Here is a 20,354-nt window from a genome sequence, read left to right as displayed (position 1 = left end):
ACGTTTAGGCTGCTTCTCGGCGAGCGAGGGCGGAATTTTATTTGGCGAGCACTGCCAAAAGAGCGAAAGAAAAGTGGGAGGGAGAAGGCGGTGAGGTTAAAGAAGGGTCGGGGTGGAAAAGAGGAGGATGTGAAGACAGGAGAAATCCATCCAGGCATGGGTTGAGTAGAGTTTATCCAGTTTCTGTGTTTAAGAGGGGGGATTTAACTCAACAGCGCCCCCGCCGGTGTCCTGGCAAAACTACACCATACATTACAGTGAACCCGAAATTCATGAGTAATGGACTTTCCTATTTAGACAGACGACATATTGTGGCATCTTAGAAGAGCACAAAAAAACTGTAAACCGTAGATAGGTTTTAATAGCGAGGGGATAGGATATCCTAATTATTGTGCCACTAAACTACTTGTGCATTGGAGACACGTTTTTCTGGTGCATGATGGTAAATAGCTACACTGCAGGTCACAAGCCCCCATGACTTTGGCCCTAATGACATTCATTAGCAGCTTCATTAGACCAACAAGCAGGCAGCGAAGGGCAAAGTCAGTCAGGAGGAGAGATGACGGACACAGGCATGAAAGTGACAATGTGTGACAAAACGCTGATGTGCAGTTGATGCAGTTCCCGCTGAAAATGCCTATCACTACTAATAAAATGGCGAATAGGAAAATGGTAACTGATATTTATCACGGGTTGTGGGTGGCAAGCCGTAGGCCAATTATTTTCAAGTCATGTTGTAAAATGAGTAGTAAATGCTTTTGAAGTGTTTTGGGATTACAGTTTGGGGTATCTTTAGGGTTGAAAACTATTAATATGGGCACGTCTAAACATTTTGCTGGGGTATCCATTACTTGTCAAGTTTCGCTATTCAAGTCAATTTCAATCGAACCCGATCATGTACTTGGTGATGAATTTTCCATAATGCCCTCTGGTCATGGGTATTATGTGCAAGTGCTGAAAACAAACCGCTATGCAAAGTTGTTGTTTTTCCATCCCTTCTGCCATAAGGTTGCTAAACGCACTAAATAGAAAAAGAATTGAAAAGCAATCGTTGATCCTGCGTGCCATTCAGCTGGTGGTGGTTGTCGTGATGTCATGAGCTATTATTTAGGCCACAATTACAAACCGTTTCAACCGCTTCATGGTATCTTTTTCTTACGCCAACTTTTTTAATGATTTTAATGTTTTGATTTCCTGGTCCGATGTTAGGCAGACACATGATAGTTAAATAAACTAATAGCTTACATCGCTAGCTGACCTAGCAGCGCAATTATCCAGCTCTAATTTCGTCAGTGGATATTTTTGTGTTTGTATCAAATCTTTGCTAGTCTACCATTTCTATCAGTTTAATTTTGTGGGTGGAATTCTCACCTCTCCAAAACCGTGACTTTTCAGGGAACCAAAATAAACAGCATGTTTGTTGAGCCATTAACATTGCACCGTCAAAGACAGCAAGCCATTTTCAGCACTTTACATCTGTCAATCACTTGTAATGATAGCAGACCCATGTGGACTGACCAATAGTATATATATTTGTGAAACAAATATGAAATTTGGACATCAAAGTTTTCCGCCTGAAAGTGAGGCTCTGATACATTTATCATTTAATACACAACAGTAGCTACGGTACATTAACCAAAATATTACATCGCTAGCTGACTTAATAATAATACATTTTATTTATACAGCACTTTTTAGTGTTCTCAGTCACTTTACGAGGCATAAGAAAGAACAGCAAACAATACAGTACTGTAAAGATAGATATTTAAAATGTTATAGCAGTTTGAAGCATTTTATCTTATTTCAGTGAGGCACTTTTTTGGTGTGTAGCATTTTTCTGTGGTGATAGATTTGGTGGCTGTGTAAATCTGGATGTCGTCAGATTAACTGTGAAAATTCAGACCGCGTCAGCAGATGTTACCGAGTGGGAGGATGTAGAGGGTGAAAAAGAGAGGCCCGAGCACTGAACCCTGGGGGATACCATGGCAAAGAGGGGAGATGGTGAACAGAGTGCAGTTGTACACCACTGCAAACTACAAGCACAATTAAAAAAAATACAGGTAATAAATTTAAATGCCTCTCTAAAAAATGCATTATTATCTTTGAAGAGGCTGAATTCTGATCTTATAATGACAAACATACATAAGCTACACGCCACCATGGTGTTTATAGCTGCTTTCATCTACGTCCCCCTCCATGGAGTTCAAATTTGTGAACACAAGGCAGAGTCGTGGAAACTACTCCTTCTCGTTGCTGCGTGGCTTGGCAGCGTGTTCACGCTTCTTAAATGTGGATGCAATTTTCGCTCCTTTTCACACTAATCTTAGCGATGGTAAACAAGGGCAAATCCATGTGTACTGCACACACACACACACATCGCATAATCGTGGCTGCAAAGATGAAAACCATTAACACGTGACAAATGATCTATTTACGCCTCCATGCACCTGGGCGCCTTGTTTCGGAATATCAACTGTTTTGGTGCTTGAAATAATTATTTTGGAATCCACTTTTGAATATTAGCAATAAATGTATCAGAGTAAAATTAGCGCTGAATAGGAAAGAATAGGAAGGACATTTTCATAATCAATCATTTGGAGACATAATGATAGGTCATTTTGTTTTGTAAAATGTATATCATGATCATTTTGCCCACTTTTTTCACATTCTACTACCACATTTCCCAACAGATTCAAACAAAAACAAAAAATCATGCTCAAAATTAAAACTATTTTGCCCGTTCTGAATATCTTTATCCGAATTCCCAAATGCCACACTTTTCACAGTACAATTCCCAAATTTAAGAAATATTTTACATATTCAAGTCCTCCTTCCACATTTCTCAACCGATTCAAACCATTCCAGATTCAAAATATTCCCAAGTTCCCAAATTTTCACAATAACATTCCCAAGTCAAGAGATAATACGTATTTACAGCCTCCTTCCACGTTTTTCAAACAATTGAAATATTTTGCAATGAGAAAATATTGAGCTCGTTCAGGACACGTTGGGAACCAACAATCACATTACTAAAATTCCCAAAATTTTATAATACAATTCCTAAATTATTTTATTTCCATATTTACCATCTCCTTCCAAATTTCTTGAACAATTTAAAATATTTCAACTTAAAAAATAGCCAACTTACTGACTTACATTTCAACAATCAAACACATTCCACAGCATTTTGTTCGTTCAGGGTGGCCGTTTTATATAAATATCGCGGAGGCCGAATAAAGAAATATAGCAGATCATTTTGTGCACTATGACTATGACTAAACCCTTTCACACTGTCTCAAAAAGACGGAATTTTTCGGACATTTTTTGCTGTTCCGTATACACTAAACGGACACAAAACAGGGAGCTGTGGGCGGCAGCATTCTGCTTCCCTGACTTCTGTGTGCAAGGCGATGTCCTGACAAATGTGGCGCCTCTGTTATTGCTCAGATGAGGGAATGTTGTGGGATCCCTGCGTGAAAGAGGTTCGTACATTTCTTTCGCGTCAATCGGGAATTTGTGATACAGTTAGACGTTGCTTCAATGACTTTGGTCAACAGGCGGGATACCGTCAAAATAAAGGCACCATCCCCAAAATCTAGAAAATGTACTTTTTTCTCTTACATTTTTTTTCTTAAAGTGACTCTGAGATTAATGATCATAACGACTAATATTTCTGGTAGATGAATCTACTGCCGACAATCAAAATTGAATCTTTATTGTGAGAATGTCATCAAGCTAACAAAAATTAGCACAGCCCGAGGCTCAGAAGTACACCCCGTTACATTCAAATGCACAAATCAACTAATAAAAACTTCAGTCTTTTTTTCCACCCTTTTCTAACATTGGATTGAAGCAATGCAAAATGGATTTCGCCTCGGGCGCCAACTTTGAAATATTAATGCGTGTGTGGGAATATTAAGGTAACACAAAACTGTAATAATGCAATGCAACACCAGCCAAGATTATTCATTCTTTCGTTCATAAAATACAACCTCCCACGTAATTATATATATTTTTTAATTACTCTAAGAATGAAAAAAAAACACAACAACTCGGAAACATGCATCCGTTTTTAAACAAAACAATTAATAAAATAAGATCATGTGAAAACTATAATGTTTTCAATATTTTTAAACAAACGTGTTCATATATTTCAACATTCCAATAACGACATTATAGTAGACAGCTATTCAAAAGCTGCTTTATTCGACATGCAGAAGTCTGGATATTAAAGTTGTGCATCAGTCACCACAGTCAACTATTATTCAAAACCTGTTTTTGTCTGTATTTATTTCCGAACGATTTTAATAGTTTGAAAAACATTCACTAGCTCTTAAATAAAATGTTTGGTCTGCAGATTGGAACTGTCAGCTTCCGCTTTGCAGTAGGACCAAAAAGTACTTTCATTGCGTGTGTCTCGTATGGTTCTGTTCACATATACAGTGGCTGAAAAACGTATTTAACATGTCACCATTTTTCTCACTACATATATTTCCAAAGGTGCTATTGACATGACAATTTCACCAGATGTTGGGAACAACCCAAGTACCCATACATACAAAGAAAGTAGAACAAATAAGATCAGAAATTAAGTTGTGTGTAATAATGTGAAATGATACAGGGGGGAAAGTATTGAACACGCCAACTGGTATTTATTTAATACTTTGTACAAACGCCTTTGTTTGACAGCTTCAAGACGTCTCCTGTATGGAGAAACTAGTCGCATGCATTGCTCTGGTGTGATTTTGGCCCATTCCTCCACCCAAGCAGTCTTCAATCTTGAGGGTTCGGTGGGCTTCTTTTATGGATCTTGACTTTCAGTTCTTTCCATAGATTTTCAATTGGATTCAAGTCAGGTGACTGGCTGGGCCATTCTAGCAGATGAATTTTTTTCTTTGAAACCAATTGAGAGTTTCCTTGGCAGTATGTTTTGGATCATTATCCTGATGAAATGTCCACCCTCGCTTCATTTTCATCATCCTCATAGATGGCAGCAGACTTTTGTCAAGAATGTCTCCTTACATTTGCCCATTAGTCCTTCCTTCAATAATGTGAAGTTTACCAGTACCATTTACTGAAAAGCAGCCCGACACCATCATGTTCCCACCGCCGAACTTCACTGTTGGTATGGTGTTTTTAGGTTGATGTGCACTGCGACTTCTCCTCCAAACTGGGTGTGCACTACGGCATCCAAACAGTTCCATTTTGTGTCTTGACTAACACCTTGGCAATGAGACCTTTTGTAGGCCATCAATTAGGATTGAACCAGCTGATATTCATTTTTACTGATAAGGGGCTGGATTGCTGTTTGATAATTGATAGATTTTAGGTGTTGTCTTGGCTTTCCATGCTTCTTTGCACCTCCCTTTCTTCATGTGTTCAATACTTTTTCCCTGTGTCATTTCACATTATTACACACAACTTAATTTCTGATCTTATTTGTTCTACTTTCTTTGTATGTATGGATTACTTGGGTTGTTCACAACATCTGGTGAAATTTCCATGTCAATAGCACCTTTGGAAATATATTTGGTGAGAAAAATGGTGACTTGTTAAATACTTATTTCAGCCGCTGTATGGGAATAGTCAAAAATATCATTAATCAATAGTTTTATGTAAAACAGCATACAAATTTTCCATGGGGGTGCCCAGTATGATTTGTTTTCATAGGGGTCCAAAATCCCTGGCACCGCCCTTGTTTCTGCATGTAGAAGAAAATAGCCTTAGAACAACTGTCCACTGTTGTGACCACTATGCATGAAAGGGGTGAGCAATCAAAAATATGAGTGAAATGAATCGAAGTGAAATGATCGGACTTTAGGCTTTAGTTTACCGTCCTGACTTAAGAATTGTAATTAAAAAACAACAACGCAAAACCTGCCGTGTCATCCTTCCACATTGTAAACGGAGAGGTCCGAGGCCATGGTCACGAGCAGTTCCCACGGAAACTGATTGACAGGCCTCTGGACCGCCCCCCCTGCCTGACCTCGGCTCTCCTTGATCATCAGCAGCACGTCCTTGTCATCCAGCACACGGATGAGGTCACCCTCGTAATCGCGGTAGTTCAGCGCGATGTCATCCACCTTGAACACATCCCTGATAAGAAAGACACACACACACTTCAATGCAGCGGTTGCCATGGAGATGAAAACAATGAACTGTTCTCACATTGGATTAATGATGCTTGGTAACGCATTACTTTCCTCGTTCTTTTTATTTTTAGTCTGGAGATACATTTTTTATGAGGGGGAAAAAGTTTTTTTTTTTTTTTTTTTTAAATATTCTTTTCCTTAACACAAAATTGCAACTGTATCAGAAATATATTAAACATCTGTCACATTTGAGTGGCGATAATAGTGATCATTTTAGTTTTGGCTGTAGCTCTGATATAGGAATTATATTTCTGAAATTAAAGTAAATAAAAAAACAATTAAAAACAATACATTTACTTCATGGAAGTAGTTTTGATTGAGCAACCACATTTTGTAATTTAAATTCACTAAAAGCATGAGATAAATCCCAGCCAATCAATATAATTAAAAAGTTAAAATTAGTAAATAAAAAAGTTACATACAATATAATTTTAAAATAATGAAGGAATAAAATTAATTGATATAATTAATTTTTAATATATTTTTTTTAAATATTAAAATATTTATTGTAACTCTCAAGGCAAGTGGAGGAAGCAGGAAAACGAGCTTCACCAAGTCAAGAAGACGAAGCTGAGTTTCCGCGGAAAAAAAAAAAAGAAAAACAAAACGCGGAAACAAGGCGAGGTGGCCCGAGTTGGAAGACCAACTCGAGCAATGGATTAATGAGCAAAGAACAGCTGGAAGAAGCGTCTCTACAGTCACCAATTGACTGAGTGCAATAACTCGGGGCTTGCCATCATTCCGGGAAGCTTGACGAACCGCTGGACATCCGTATAAACAGGGCGTTCAAAGTGAAGTGAGCGGCGTGGGAGCCATGGACGACAGATGGCGAACACAGCTTTACTAAGACGAGGAGGCAGCGAGTTACGCCACAATTTGTGAATGGATTGTGGTTGCTGGGGCTAACGTGTCTGCTTGCATGGTTCGAGCTTTCGCACGGCAAAGAGACTGACTCGAACCTGGGGTGTTTGATTGAGAACTTGCCCGGCTGTTCATTTCGGATACGGAAGATAAGGACTTTGATGGATTTGTGGATGAGGATTGATCAAAAAATAACGTGAGTACATTGTTAAATACTTCAATAAAGTACAACCGAACTCAGTTTTGCTCCCGCTGCCTTTTTAAAAACATTGTTTTAGCGTGCTTGCATACTACCGTATGTTTTAAGCTAGCGTATGTTTTACCATGCCTGCGCCCAATAATACGGTGGGCCTTATGTATGTGTTAAATACAGAAATAGACCCCGTAACTGAGACTGCGCCTTTTAATACGGTGCGCCCTATGGTCGTGAAAATGCGGATGTTTAAAAATATGTTATACATTTTTCAAAGTCCATTTTGGACAACACAATACATTCATTTTCTTTATTGTTCTCAACTTAAATAAAAAAGGCAGGACTGCTTCCAGAACACAAACACACACACACACACACACACACACACACACACACACACAATAGAGGAGAGTAGAAATTAAATGATTACAGAACAGCCCAGGCTAATCACTTTAGTGGGGACGAGTGGCTAACGAGGAGATACACTGCTCTAATAAGCATATTGCGTGTGGGCATGTTGGTGCGCTGCGAGATGATGAGGGCACGGAGGGGGTTGAGGGTGTAGAAGGTCCCTCGGGAGCTCATTTGATGAGCGCTGGTGATTGGCAGGCACCAATTTACAAGCTCAAGGTTGTTTTTTGTTTTTTTTGTGGGCACTGTAGAGAATGAAGGCGCTTCTATAATTCCCCCCCCCCCCCCAGCCTCTTGCAACTGTTGTAATGTACATGTTCATTAAAATTATGTACATACCGTATTTTCACGACCATATGGCACACTTAAAAGTCGTACATTTTCCCCAAAATGGACGGGGCGCCTTATAATGCGGTGCGCCTTATGTGTGCACCGATTTCCAACATCTATAAATGTTGTTGTGTGATGAGCACTCCGCTTGACTGACTGGGAGCATTTCCTGCCGACACGCTGCTTATACAGAGGAAAAGCGGACGTGGCTGAGGACATCATGCGTACGTAAAAGGGGGAAGGGTGCGCGTGAAGGAGGACGCTGAAGGCACGCCCCCAGTAGGTATATAGCGCCGGTCAAGCCAGCCTCCAATGTATCTCAAGATTCAAATTAACTTTTCTGGTTGCATTCCTTAACGGTAGAGCACTGACGTCCGTATTATTGGGAAGCTTTTATTTTGAAGGTGGCTTTCGCCGCGAGTTGGCGACCTATTACCGTAATGCCTAGTATGAACAAAATTAGGGGCGGCTGGCTTGACTGCTACTTTACGAGTGGAGGCTGGCTTGACCGCAGTCGAAAACTGCACCTACGAAGAGACACGATTACGAAGCACAGTTTAAACTGCAAGCTATCAAGTTACGCGGAGGAACATGGGAATCGAGCGGCCGCGAGAGAATTCAAGATCAACGAATCCGTGGTTCGCAAGTGGAGGAAGCAGGAAAACGAGCTTTGCCATGTCGAGAAGGCGAAGCTGAGTTTCCGCGGGAAAAAAAGAAAAACAAATAATACGGTGGGCCTTATGTGTGTGTTAAATACAGAAATAGACCCCGTAACTGAGACTGCGCCTTTTAATACGCTCCGCCTTATGGTCGTGAAAATACGTTACTTAAAAATATTTTATTTCATGAAAGTAGCTTTGATATTGGAATCATATTTGGTCATTTGAAATGTATTATTTAAATCAAAATTTTCTGTATGACAGCAGCTTATTTGGTACCATAAGTCATTTAAAAATGTATTTCAATGGTTATTTTGCCTTATGAAAGTAGCTTTGATACTGGAACATATGGAACTCATCAAAAAGTCATGCAAATTATTACTGTATGATCATCGGTTTGATATAGCAACATTTGGGAACTTATTTAAAGATGATTATTTTACCTTCTGAAAGTACAGCAGATTTGATATGGGAAGAATCTTTGGTATCTTAAAGTCATTTAAATGATTATTTGACATTATGAATATAAGTTTTATACATGAACCATATTTGGTAACAAATTTAAAAAGTAAAAAATGATTATTGTATCTTATTAAAGTTCAGGGTCAGACAATTGAAGTAATAAAGGGATTAAAATAATAGTTTTACCGCATGAATGTAGCACGATCTGGGAACCATATTTTGGAACGTATCTCATTTAAAAAAATGTATTAAAATGATTATTTTACCTTATGAAGGTACAGTCGTGTTGATATGGAAACCATATTTAATAGCTTGAAGTCAACAAAAAAAGTGATGCAAAAGATTTGACTTTATGAAAGCAGCCTGTAGTAACCATATTTGGCAACTTAAACTCACTATAATGGGAGTCATGTGATTAATCCCAACCAATCAGTGAACAAAGGTACAATTAAAAAGCTGCAAATAAATACAGTAAAAACGAACGAACACAGTAACTTTATATACCGGGTAAATGTTTTAGTAATTTATTATCATTAAGTATTATTATTATGTATTTACTTACATGCACCTATTTGATATGGAATATGAGGAATAAATGACAAATAATTGAATACAATTTTATTAAATGAAAATACTGTAAATAAAGCAAAGCAAAGAAAAAGTCTTCCAATGTACTAAAATCTTTTTTTATTTTAATGAGTAACCTGTGTAAAGAACAATATATGTTAAAGGCAACAAATAAAATAAAAATTGCACGTCGTGCACGAATTTATGCGCGTGCTGTATTTTGTCGAAACAGGCAAACTATTTAGTCAGATAGTGATTAGCAGTGAAAGGAATAATTACAAATTACAAATAATAACATTTCCAACCTTGAAACCGCAACAGTAAAACACATCCATCCATCCATTGTCTTTTACCGCTTATCCTCACTTGGGTCGCGGGCTGCTGGAGCCTATCCCAGCTATCGCTGAGCGGGAGGCGGGTACACTCTAAACTGGTCGCCAGCCAATCGCAGGGCACATAGAAACAAACAACCATTCGCACACACATTCACACCTACGGACAATTTAGAGTCTTCAATCAACCCACCACGCATGTTTTTGGGATGTGTGAGGAAACCGGAGTGGCCGGAGAAAACCCACCCAGGCACGGGGAGAACATGCAAACTCCACACAGGCGGGGCCGGAATTTGAACCCCGGTCCCCAGAACTGTGAGACAGATGTGCTAACCAGTCGGCCACCGTGCCGGCCAGTAAAGTGAAATATAATATTTCTGTATTAAGTTGCACATAGGCTAATACTCTCCCATTGGTGCGTAAGTCAGTATTTTACGCGCCTGGCTTGGACGTTTTCAAGATCCGCCCATTCTCCCGTAATGACTTCTGACACAACCCTCGCACGTCCCCGTCCAGTTTGTGCGGAAGAGTTTAAAAGGCGTGACTCACTGAATTCTGTAGGCGGGTAGAATTCCCGGAATATGGCGTTTTCCTGAGACATGTGAATGCCATTGAAATCCATTTGGGAAGTATGTCAAACTTGAATTATGAAATTCTAGACTTAAGTGGACGGCAGAATGGGCACAGATGGAAAAACGCGGAGCTGTGCGCCTTTTCTGATTTAAGCATACGGGAGAATATAGCCCGTAGTGTACATGTCAATGTCCTTTAAACCCTCACCACACGTATCGTCCATTTGCCGCCATTTTGCTCTTCACAGCCTGCCCAAAAATTCAATCATCACATTTCTGTTAATTTTCCCTGTGATGGCACAGCTAATGGAACTCATACTTTATTTTTTTAAATGTCCTTCTAAAAGAAAGATGAATGCGGAGAGTGACAACTACCTCATGCGAGACATCAGTTCCTTGTGTGTTGGCTGGATGTTGAGGTCCTCTTGAACGCACACGTCTCTGCAAGCATGCGCGCGCACACACGCGCACGCACACACACACACACACACACACTACATTTACAGTCCATCCTGAGGACATAATAGGTACACCTCCACAGTATAAGAGCCAATGTAGGAGTTCAGCTTTTACACAGATAATACAGTATATACTGAACAAAAATATAAATGCCAAACCTTTGCTTTTACTCTAATTTTTCATGAACCGAACTCAAATATTTAAGACTTGTTCTATCCATCCATTTTCTGAGCCGCTTCTCCTCACGAGGGTCGCGGGCGTGCTGGAGCCTATCCCAGCTGTCATCGGGCAGGAGGCGGGGTACACCCTGAACTGGTTGCCAGCCAATCGCAGGGCACATACAAACAAACAACCAATTGCACTCACATTCACACTTACGGGCAATTTAGAGTTGTCCATTAACCTACAATGCATGTTTTTGGGATGTGGGAGGAAAGCGTAGCCCGCGGAGAAAACCCACGCAGGCACGGGGAGAACATGCAAACTCCAGACAGGTAGGGTCGGGGATTGAACCCCGGTCCTCAGAACTGTGAGGCAGACGCTCTATCCAGTCACCCACCGTGCTGCCAAGACTTTTTCTATGAACACAAAAGGCCTATTTTGTGAGCACTTCTCATCAGATATTCCACTGACAAAGCCTGCTCAGATGAGAGGTGAAAGGTCTTCTAAGCCCTGCCGCACACTGCGCGATGCGGTCGGACCTGACTGGACCAGATCATTGCAAAAAAAAAAGGAGAGTTACCGACTCACCCCAGCACATTGAGGGACCGGATATATGGACGGCCTGGACAGCGAGCCTGTATATGCGTTTAATGCTGTACATACAGTATATTTTATACCAGTAGCAGACTGATGGGCCACTCATGAAAGGTGTTGACAAACCATGCACACTGCGAGACGGTTCAGTTGGGATTAGTCATGTCACTTGCTGTGCGGCAGCTTAATACTAATAAAAATAATAATAATAAGTAAGGGACCAAAGGATTATTTTATAAATGTACCTGGTTTGGATTCCAGAGGGAGTGAGCAGGCAGCATCGCAGGCAGCTGTAGGTGTGGCCTTCTCCTTCGCCCTCCGACTCACTCTCCGGGAGGGGCTTGATGATCTTCACAAAGGATTCTGGAAAAATGCCAGTCTGGTCGTTGACCGTGCCCTGTGGGAAATAATAACAATAATAATAATAAAAGAAAAGTGCGAGGAATTCGCACCCAGAGACGTGTTAGTCTGACTAATTAGCTTGTGCACAATAAGCATGTAAGACTTGTTACTGCACCCAAGTGTTTGTGTATGTGTGACTTGACTGGAAAACAAAGTAGTGGTAAATAATTAAAAAAAAGTAAATGAACTAATTATCACTTTTAAAGATACTGGTTGACCTCCAAATTGAACGGAAATGAAAACAAATTTCCCTTCGGAAATAATGGAAATAGAAGAAAATACTTCCATCATAAAACCTCTCCGAGCTGTATTGGCACTGTTTTAAGTAATATTGAAACATTCTTATAATGTGTCAAAAGGAGTAAACCACTGTTAATAATAAAAGGTAAAAACAACCAAGCGCACAGTTTATATGAAAAAGGCAGGAAGAGCTGAGCCAAGATTCGAACTGAGAGGCAGACATGCTACCCACTAGGCCACACAAATAGTACAGGTAATTCTCGTCTCAGACAGTGTCACATACGTAAAGCCCCTTCTGTTAATTGTTTCCTGTATTAACAGTTCTGTTTTAAAAAGGAAAAGAAAAAGTGAAAGTTAATCCTATGATGCTCGCTCAATCGAGTGATTTGGGGGATACGCAGACATCATGCACAATGTCGTTTAGAATTCTTCTCCCCAAACAGTTAGGTCAAATTCCAAATGCCGTTAAGAATCTACGGGACTAACCCTAACCCAAAGATCAAGAATGATAGAACACTTTTCACCCTCTTTTTTAGACCCTCGCTTGATTTAAAAAAAATTAAATAAAAATACAGTTACTCCGTACTTGAGTAGGGTTTTCACGGAAAACATACTTATTCTTACTCAAGAAATAATTGGCGGACTACTTTTTACTTTTACGCGAGTAATTTTTTTCTAAACTAGCAACACTCTTGAGTACATTGTTTGGCTTTACTACCAACCTCTGCCATTTAATATTTAAGCCCGCCTCACGCTTGTCTGCACACAACAGCTGCATGCGGTTTTTTTTTCTTTTTTTTTTAGGTATTTTTAGATTACATTTTAGCAGCACTGCATGACAAGAAACAGATTATTGCACTTCTCCATTAGCATTATTGGATCTGTGCACAGAGCAACCAGAAGGTAAAAATAAGACGAATATAAAAGCATCCCCCTCACTGCGGTCTCTCCATCGCACCCACCTCCTGTTACTTCATCTTTTTTATCCACTTTTACTGGTATGTACACACTATGCACTACTTATATGATTCACTTGTAACACTGACATAATAACAGATTATAGTTGATCTTGTCAACTAAATATTTTCCATAGGTTACCAGTGACTAATTTGTGACTACATACAAATGATATCGAACATCGCCAACACCAGTATTTGTTACCTGCGCTATGGTTTCATTGAGCGTAAGATTGTCGAATTCTGTACAACTTCCTGTTCACGTAAATCTAAGTTATATTCACATTCACGCCTATGAGCAATTTAGAATCCATTCGACATACCAGCCTGGATATTTTTATTTGCTATTGTTCCTATTGTATTTTCCCCAAAACCATTTACAGTCTTCAATTGATCAAAGGCCTGGTACACACATAAAGATTTTTCAAATCAAAACTCCACACATGAATATAAAAAAAATCCGGCATATTTTAGTTTTAGCTGAAATTTACTTTTGGGAATGGTTGTTTTAAAACATTTATTTAGGGAAAAAAAATAATTTCACTTTTATGCAATTTTTTTTCTTTTCCTATATTCAAGCACAATGTTAATGTTCAAACGGTGCATAATGTTACGGTAACTTACAACCTTAAATGTACTTTTTTTGCCTCGTTTTTGATGAAGCTTACATGCAACTCTAATGCAGTTTAATGTTGGTGGTAAAGGACAGCTAGGTATTTTTTTTTTAGGTGGTACTTGGTACAAAAAGTATGAGAACCGCTGATTTAGGGGCCAGTCACACAAGGAGAAGTTATGGCATATCACCGATGACAAAACTATTTTCAACTCTGCATTTCCTTGTGTCTGGGTCATTTCAGACCATGGTGACAATTGGTGGAGTCCTCTCCCAGGCATGGGCGGATGCATCCAATTGCCACACACATGGGGCAAGTTAAATCAAACAAAACATGGCTTTTATGCAGTTGGTGGAATCCCCAAAATTATGGGAGTCATAGTTTTTTTTTATGTAACTCAGTAATATGTTTTGGTTGTCTTCCACTTCCAATTCCATCACTTACAACCCAAATGTTCCAAGGTGAAAAACCATTCGCGCTACCAAAAGCATAAAACCTTCTTTGAAAAACAGCGTTCTCCACCACTTTTACACCTGTTACCACGAGCGTGTGCAGTTAGAGTGAGTGAACACACAATTTAGTGCCCGCTATTTAGGATCTTGCAGGAGTAAATGAGGCCCTAAGAGCTTTGATTGAAGCTACTGTACAGACAAATGTTTGATCCTTTGTGGAAGTCTGTATTTGTGTTGATTTTGCTGTCATGAAAGCGCACCTTCCTTTAAAGCAGCACTGATGGGTTGGAACGACCCCGCTACCTTCAGTCCACTTAATTCCACCACCTCCTCTGGTCCTCATAAACAGTCTTACCTCCAGCCAGTCGGTATTGACTCGATGCAGCAGGAAGATCAAGTCTCCTCTCTTCAGGTTCAACTCCGCCTTGCTGCTGCTACAAAAGTCAAACATGGCCTGGCGCAACAGAAAAAACAGTTTTAGTTGAATTTTGTCTTGTAATTAGTACATTTTAGTGTTGCTTTATCTCCCAATTTCAAGGATACGAGTGAGTCAAAGAGAAAAAGTGTCACGATAACAACAGCTGGGTCGACGCCGTACCGTGTAAACTAGTACTTTGCGCACCTTTGTAACCTGGAGATTGCGGTACCGTCAAAAACCGTAAACCCCTTTCTACAAAGGAAGTAAACTCACGTTCAAAGCAGTAGGACACTTTGGACTGGTCGTCAGCCAATCCGGGGGCACTAAGGTCGACTGGAAGACATGCAGCGTAGCAGAAGAAGAGCAAGAAGAAGAGGCAGAGAAGGACTCTAATTAAACTCTAGTATCAGAGAAAATATGTGTGTATTGTTGTATGCTCTGTTTGTATGTGTTGCTGCTCCATGTGTTAAAGTAGCAGGTGTTGGAAGGTTTATAATACATTAGTATGAGCTAACATACCGTCATTAGATGCAATTATATGGTTTGGTTGAACATTTTGGTGTTTATATACACAATATTTCATTATATTTTGTTTTACTGTATGTGTCAGTTTTACAGTAAATTTCAACTAGGAGTGACAAATAAACAGCTGGAAGCAAGCACGCTTTACTTCTTGTTTGGAGAACTGCGTGCGCACGGGTCTTCTTTTCGTTTTCTCAAAATAAGTTATATGATAGTCTCGCATTTCTTGAGCATGAGAGCGGGCATAAGCACTAAGGAATACTTTAAAAAGGGTGTTCTAATAGGTTTTAAGTGTGTTTGAATAAGTTTAAATGGGTTTAAAGCGTGTAGGTGGGGTAAAATTATATTTAAAAAATTATGTGAGCTCTCTATATCGCAGATTTTCATTTCATTTTATGTGTTCCCCGTGATTTACAATGAGAAAATTAGTTCCCAGAATCTTGGAACGACAATGTCGCCTACTTTCCAACTTTTTAGCGATTCAACGAGCACGTTGAGTGCACGTGAACACCTTCTCCCACCATCGGGCCACCCATTAAAAGATGAGCGGCGAGCACAGAAGGAGCCGCGACGAGATGAGGCGCGCATCAGGGCGCGTGAGACAATGAGCTGGGCGGCGAGGCAGCGGCATCAGCATCATCATCAACAGCAGCATCAGCATCAGCATCAGCAGCGGCAACAGAACTCGGCTGGCCAAAAAAAGAACGCGGAGTGGCAAGAGCAGTAGGAGGGAGGTGAAGAAGAAGAAGAGGAGGAGGAAGAGGAGGAGGAGGGAATAGTGAAATTTAAACAGAGGTGCGTGGCTGACAGATCACTGCTGCTTTGGTGTCCGCTTGGCTCGCAGCGAGTGAGGAAGATCGGGATCAACTTCACGGGACGATGTGTGGTGAGCAACTTTGTCTTAATTAATCCAAACTATATAATTATTAAGTGTTATTGAGTGTGTGTGTGTGTGTGTGTCAGAATCTGTTACTGGCACACACTTATTATTTGGTTTATGTTCCATCTCTCTCTCTCTCTCTCTCTCTCTCTCTCTCTCTCTCAATGCGCAGTGAAATTCCGATAAAACGCAGCATAATAGTGTCAGAAGTGGTGCATTGTGGGGGAAAATAAATAAATTAAAAAAAAAAAAAAGAGCTAAAAAATGTTTTTTATTCAACAGCTGGTAACTCATACTTCATGTTGATCTGTACCTGCTGAGGGAGAAAGTAGGCAAGATTTTGACGAATATATCAGAGATATCAAGTTGTAAAGTTGACATAATAACAGGGATTTTGTTGCAAACGAGTTGTTGGGGAAAACGCATGTAATCGTTTGCCTTGAGGGGTCAGGCTTTTGATACCTAAACACCTTAATAAATTGTAAATTTTATTCAATGAAAGGACAGCAATATTCTCAGTATTTGAAAAGGTAAAAGATACTGTAGTGTTCATTCTGTAGCCTTTACATTGTCATCTAATATAGTTTTATGTGGCATAAGAAAATGGTCTAGGATGGGTCAATAACATGAGTGGGTGCGTGCGTGCTTCTCTTTAATCCAAGTGTGGACAGAATGACAACTCGAGATTAATTTTCCGTTCACAGATGAACTTGACCATGTTGACACCAACACTCCCAGGGTACACAAAATAAGTAAAAGACATTCCAACTCTTTGAATTGGTGATGTACGACTTTACACAGAACGTTTTGGTGTGGTGTCGATTTGTTTCTGGCTGTAAAAAAACTACCATGGACAACGCAAACGAATTTAATTGCCATTTCTACTCTGAGTCTATAGTTTGATTTGCTTTGTATGGTAGTGTACGACTTCAGTCCAATAAAAAGTATATTTTGGGGGGAAACAATTCAGTCATTTTATTTTTTTTATGTTAATGGTGGTACTTAAGCAAATACAAAATGTATACTGTATGATATTCAAATTGTATTACCATTAGTCTAATTTTACCATGGAAATACTGCTACACAAGCATATAAAAAGAATTTAAAAGACATTATATTAATAAAAATTTTTTTAATATATGTATTTTTGGCGAACATGTTTTTGCATTCATTTTCCGTACCGCTTGTCCTCAACTAGTGTCTCCGGCGTGCTGGTGCCTATCCCAGCGGACTCTGGGTGAGAGGCAGGGTACACACTGAACTGGTCACCAGCCAATCGCATGGCACATATGTCTAGTTTTTGTGTAAAAATATTCATACACAAGGACAAAAGTGCACATTTTTAAAATGTATTTTTGTTTGAACTATATAAAAAAAATAATCATCAAACTGAACGATTTCGATAAAGGTTTTGGTCTGAAAAAGTTCCGAAATGTTGGATTTTCGACAGATTATAGGACCGAGAGAAACCACTACAATAGCCACTAGAGTGCAGCGAGAAGCATGGTATGGCGGGATTGCTATGATCAGCTTGGATTTCATTTATGGATGTGTGAACAAAAACTAGCCAGGGACCGTTAAACAAGATGTTTAAATAGAATGGAGCAGTTGGTGTTTGCTATATGGCTCGTTTGCACAGGGAACAATTCGAAATGACGCCTGGGATGAGATGGCACTGGAGCAATCATCCTGCGCAATTAAGACACGCGCCCACCCGCCTTAACAAGCTTGTAAAAAGCCTTCCCTCCTTGATTAGTGGCAGCTAGGAGCTGGCGTTCCCTGGCTGAAAAGCCATAGGAGGAATACTTTATGAAGCCTGTGCTGTAGGTCTCTACTGGAGGGAGATTTGACTCGCAGGATTGTCGGGCCTAACTACCTGCAGGCCAATTCGGAACTGCCAGCCATGTTTCCATGGTTACAGCTGCACCGTGTCAAGTGAAAAGAATCCTCACCATTTCTGGCATTCTAAAAGAGATGTGAAGAATGAGGACGCTTAAAGTTTTGAGAGAAGCATGGAGATGCTGACAATAAACAGCCAAGAAGATCCAATCAAAGAAGCCAATCACTAATCAGGCAGGACAAAGTACTACTAGTATTGAGCTCTAGACCATATTATCAGAGACCAAAACTTGCCTGACACCAGAAGTCACCGAAACCAAGACGTTTGAGAGTCAATCAATAATAAAAAACATGATATGGGTTGAACAGATTAGCATTCTCTCTTTAATTTTCTAAATACATTTGACAGCCAACTGCAACTCTATGAAAGCGCAACATGCAAAAATCTCAAATCTTGACAATTTGTTTCAACTAAATTATTGCAAAATAAATCCTTATTATTTAAAAATGAAATGAAAGTGTAAAGTATACGAGTGCTGCTAATGGTACAAAGAGTGATTTTTGGTTTTTATTTGGCATAAACTATGGAAATAAATTAATTAATAATTACATACCATTAATAGATTTAAAAAGAATGAAACTTTTTGTCATACTTCGTATCAACTGACTGGCCATTGTGCTGCTGTCCGCCTTGGCCACCACCGTCGTATAAGACAGACAGACTGTACATGGATGTCTGTACAGTATAGACAGCTTTGATCCTCACAGTGGATACAGAATACATGACTTTGAATACGGTTAAAGTGAATGTCTAAATGTGTTTGTGTTCAAACATCATGTGCTTAAAGGGTTATAGATGCATTTCCCATTATGTGTTAGCATTAGCGTTAAGCTAGCGGCCTAAAGGCTTGTTTTAAATACCAGAATTGTATTGTACAGCTTGAAGCATCTTTTTGGTTGCTGGTCCAGCACCTCCGCCCAACCCTAAGACCTGTTCAAGATCCAGGGTCCATAACCGCCCACCCCACAGGCTGCCAAGGGTCAGATTTTTTTTTTTCTTTTTTTTTTTTTAGCGGTGTGGGATTACGATTTAAAAGCAGGTGAATAATGAACTTGGTATATTTTGTTCCTTACACTTTCACCTGAACCTTTGTTGGTTCCTACAGACCAGGGTTACATTTCAAGAGGTGCTTACGCTTTCATTTTGGGGCATTTCTATAGGGTCCCATAAGGTTCATTCGGAGGACCGGTTGCAGTATAGGTATATTGTATTGGAGTAGGGTGGAACTAAACACCCAGTTCTCCGAGGAGAATTGTCACTTAGTGACTGTTTTCCATAATTGAGAGAACACGACGCAGGACGAGCGCGAGCACCGAGAAGCACACCAAGGGGCACTCAGTTCTCCGAGCGAGAACGTGCTAAAATAAAATGTTGAGTAGGCTGGCAGCATTGTGGGTAGATTACACCAGTCTTTCACTGCTGTGTGGGAGAGATAGTGAGGGAGAGAGGGAGAGGCAAGTAAACTAGAGAGGCTGAACTCAGTTTCCTAATAAAACATTGTTGGAGTGTGCAGACAGTGTGTAGTGCTCATGTTTTTTTGTTTTATTTGTATTAAATGCATTCATTTCTGCGTGGCAGCAGTTTCAGAGAAGTGTTTCTGCAAGGGCACAAAGCTGCACAAAGAACAAAAGCTGCAGCAACACGTGAAGTCAGAATTTGCAGTGTGTCACACTTTTGTACAATAAAATAATAAAAACCTCATAGCTCATGGCATTAGGTACACTTTCACAAGCTAATGTGATCAAATTATAGAGGTCCTGAAAATTCTGCCTTTACAAACATAATGCAACATTTTGAGCGACACCAATTCATTAAAAATATGTTGCAGTTTGCAGCGGTTGTCAACTGCCCTGCATCTTACCGAGAGCTGTTTTTAATACCTCAACACTCATGTACAGAGCATGCAGAAAGTACTCATACTCTAAATCAGTGATTCACAACGACTGTGCTTCAGGAGATTATACAATGTTGTACATGTGCAGCGGGAAATTATCCAATTTCATCTAATTGTTACAAATGATTGATGACAAATAACTTATCTTTCTTCAACTATCTATGCCAACCATGTATAGTGCCAGGCAGAACAATGAAATGCTTTTCCGCTAGATTGCAGAAGGTACACTTAACCTGGGCATCCATCAGCTGCCATTTATACAACAGAATAGCTGTGTTTAACTAAACAGACCCAGATTTCACACTAAGGTCAAGTCGTGAGT

General features: G+C 39.8%; 2 protein-coding genes across 3 annotated transcripts in view; one reads left to right on the top strand and one right to left on the bottom strand.

Annotated features, from left to right (window-relative positions):
• Nucleotides 1–3,699: 3,699 nt before the first annotated feature.
• ncf4 (neutrophil cytosolic factor 4) overlaps nt 3,700–20,354 on the bottom strand; it is a 26,929-nt gene continuing 10,274 nt past the window's right edge. The window contains exons 7-11 of one of the 2 annotated variants that reach the window (XM_061770728.1): nt 15,110–15,169; nt 14,774–14,872; nt 12,000–12,151; nt 10,915–10,980; nt 3,700–6,096 (exon numbers count right to left, since the gene is read on the bottom strand). In XM_061770728.1, coding sequence (XP_061626712.1) covers nt 5,886–6,096; nt 10,915–10,980; nt 12,000–12,151; nt 14,774–14,872; nt 15,110–15,169 — 588 coding nt within the window. In that variant the 3' untranslated portion in view covers nt 3,700–5,885. The remainder of the gene's footprint in view (nt 6,097–10,914; nt 10,981–11,999; nt 12,152–14,773; nt 14,873–15,109; nt 15,170–20,354) is intronic. The other variant, XM_061770729.1, reaches the window with a different exon arrangement.
• Nucleotides 15,954–20,354, top strand: part of pvalb7 (parvalbumin 7) — a 22,316-nt gene continuing 17,915 nt past the window's right edge. The window contains exon 1 of the mRNA XM_061770730.1: nt 15,954–16,244. Coding sequence (XP_061626714.1) covers nt 16,238–16,244 — 7 coding nt within the window. The 5' untranslated portion in view covers nt 15,954–16,237. The remainder of the gene's footprint in view (nt 16,245–20,354) is intronic.

This window comes from Phyllopteryx taeniolatus, chromosome 4 (genome assembly GCF_024500385.1).
Source record: "Phyllopteryx taeniolatus isolate TA_2022b chromosome 4, UOR_Ptae_1.2, whole genome shotgun sequence".
NCBI lineage: Eukaryota > Metazoa > Chordata > Actinopteri > Syngnathiformes > Syngnathidae > Phyllopteryx > Phyllopteryx taeniolatus.
The sequence above is the reverse complement of the archived record's forward strand: the minus strand, read 5'-3'. Positions and strand labels throughout refer to the sequence as shown.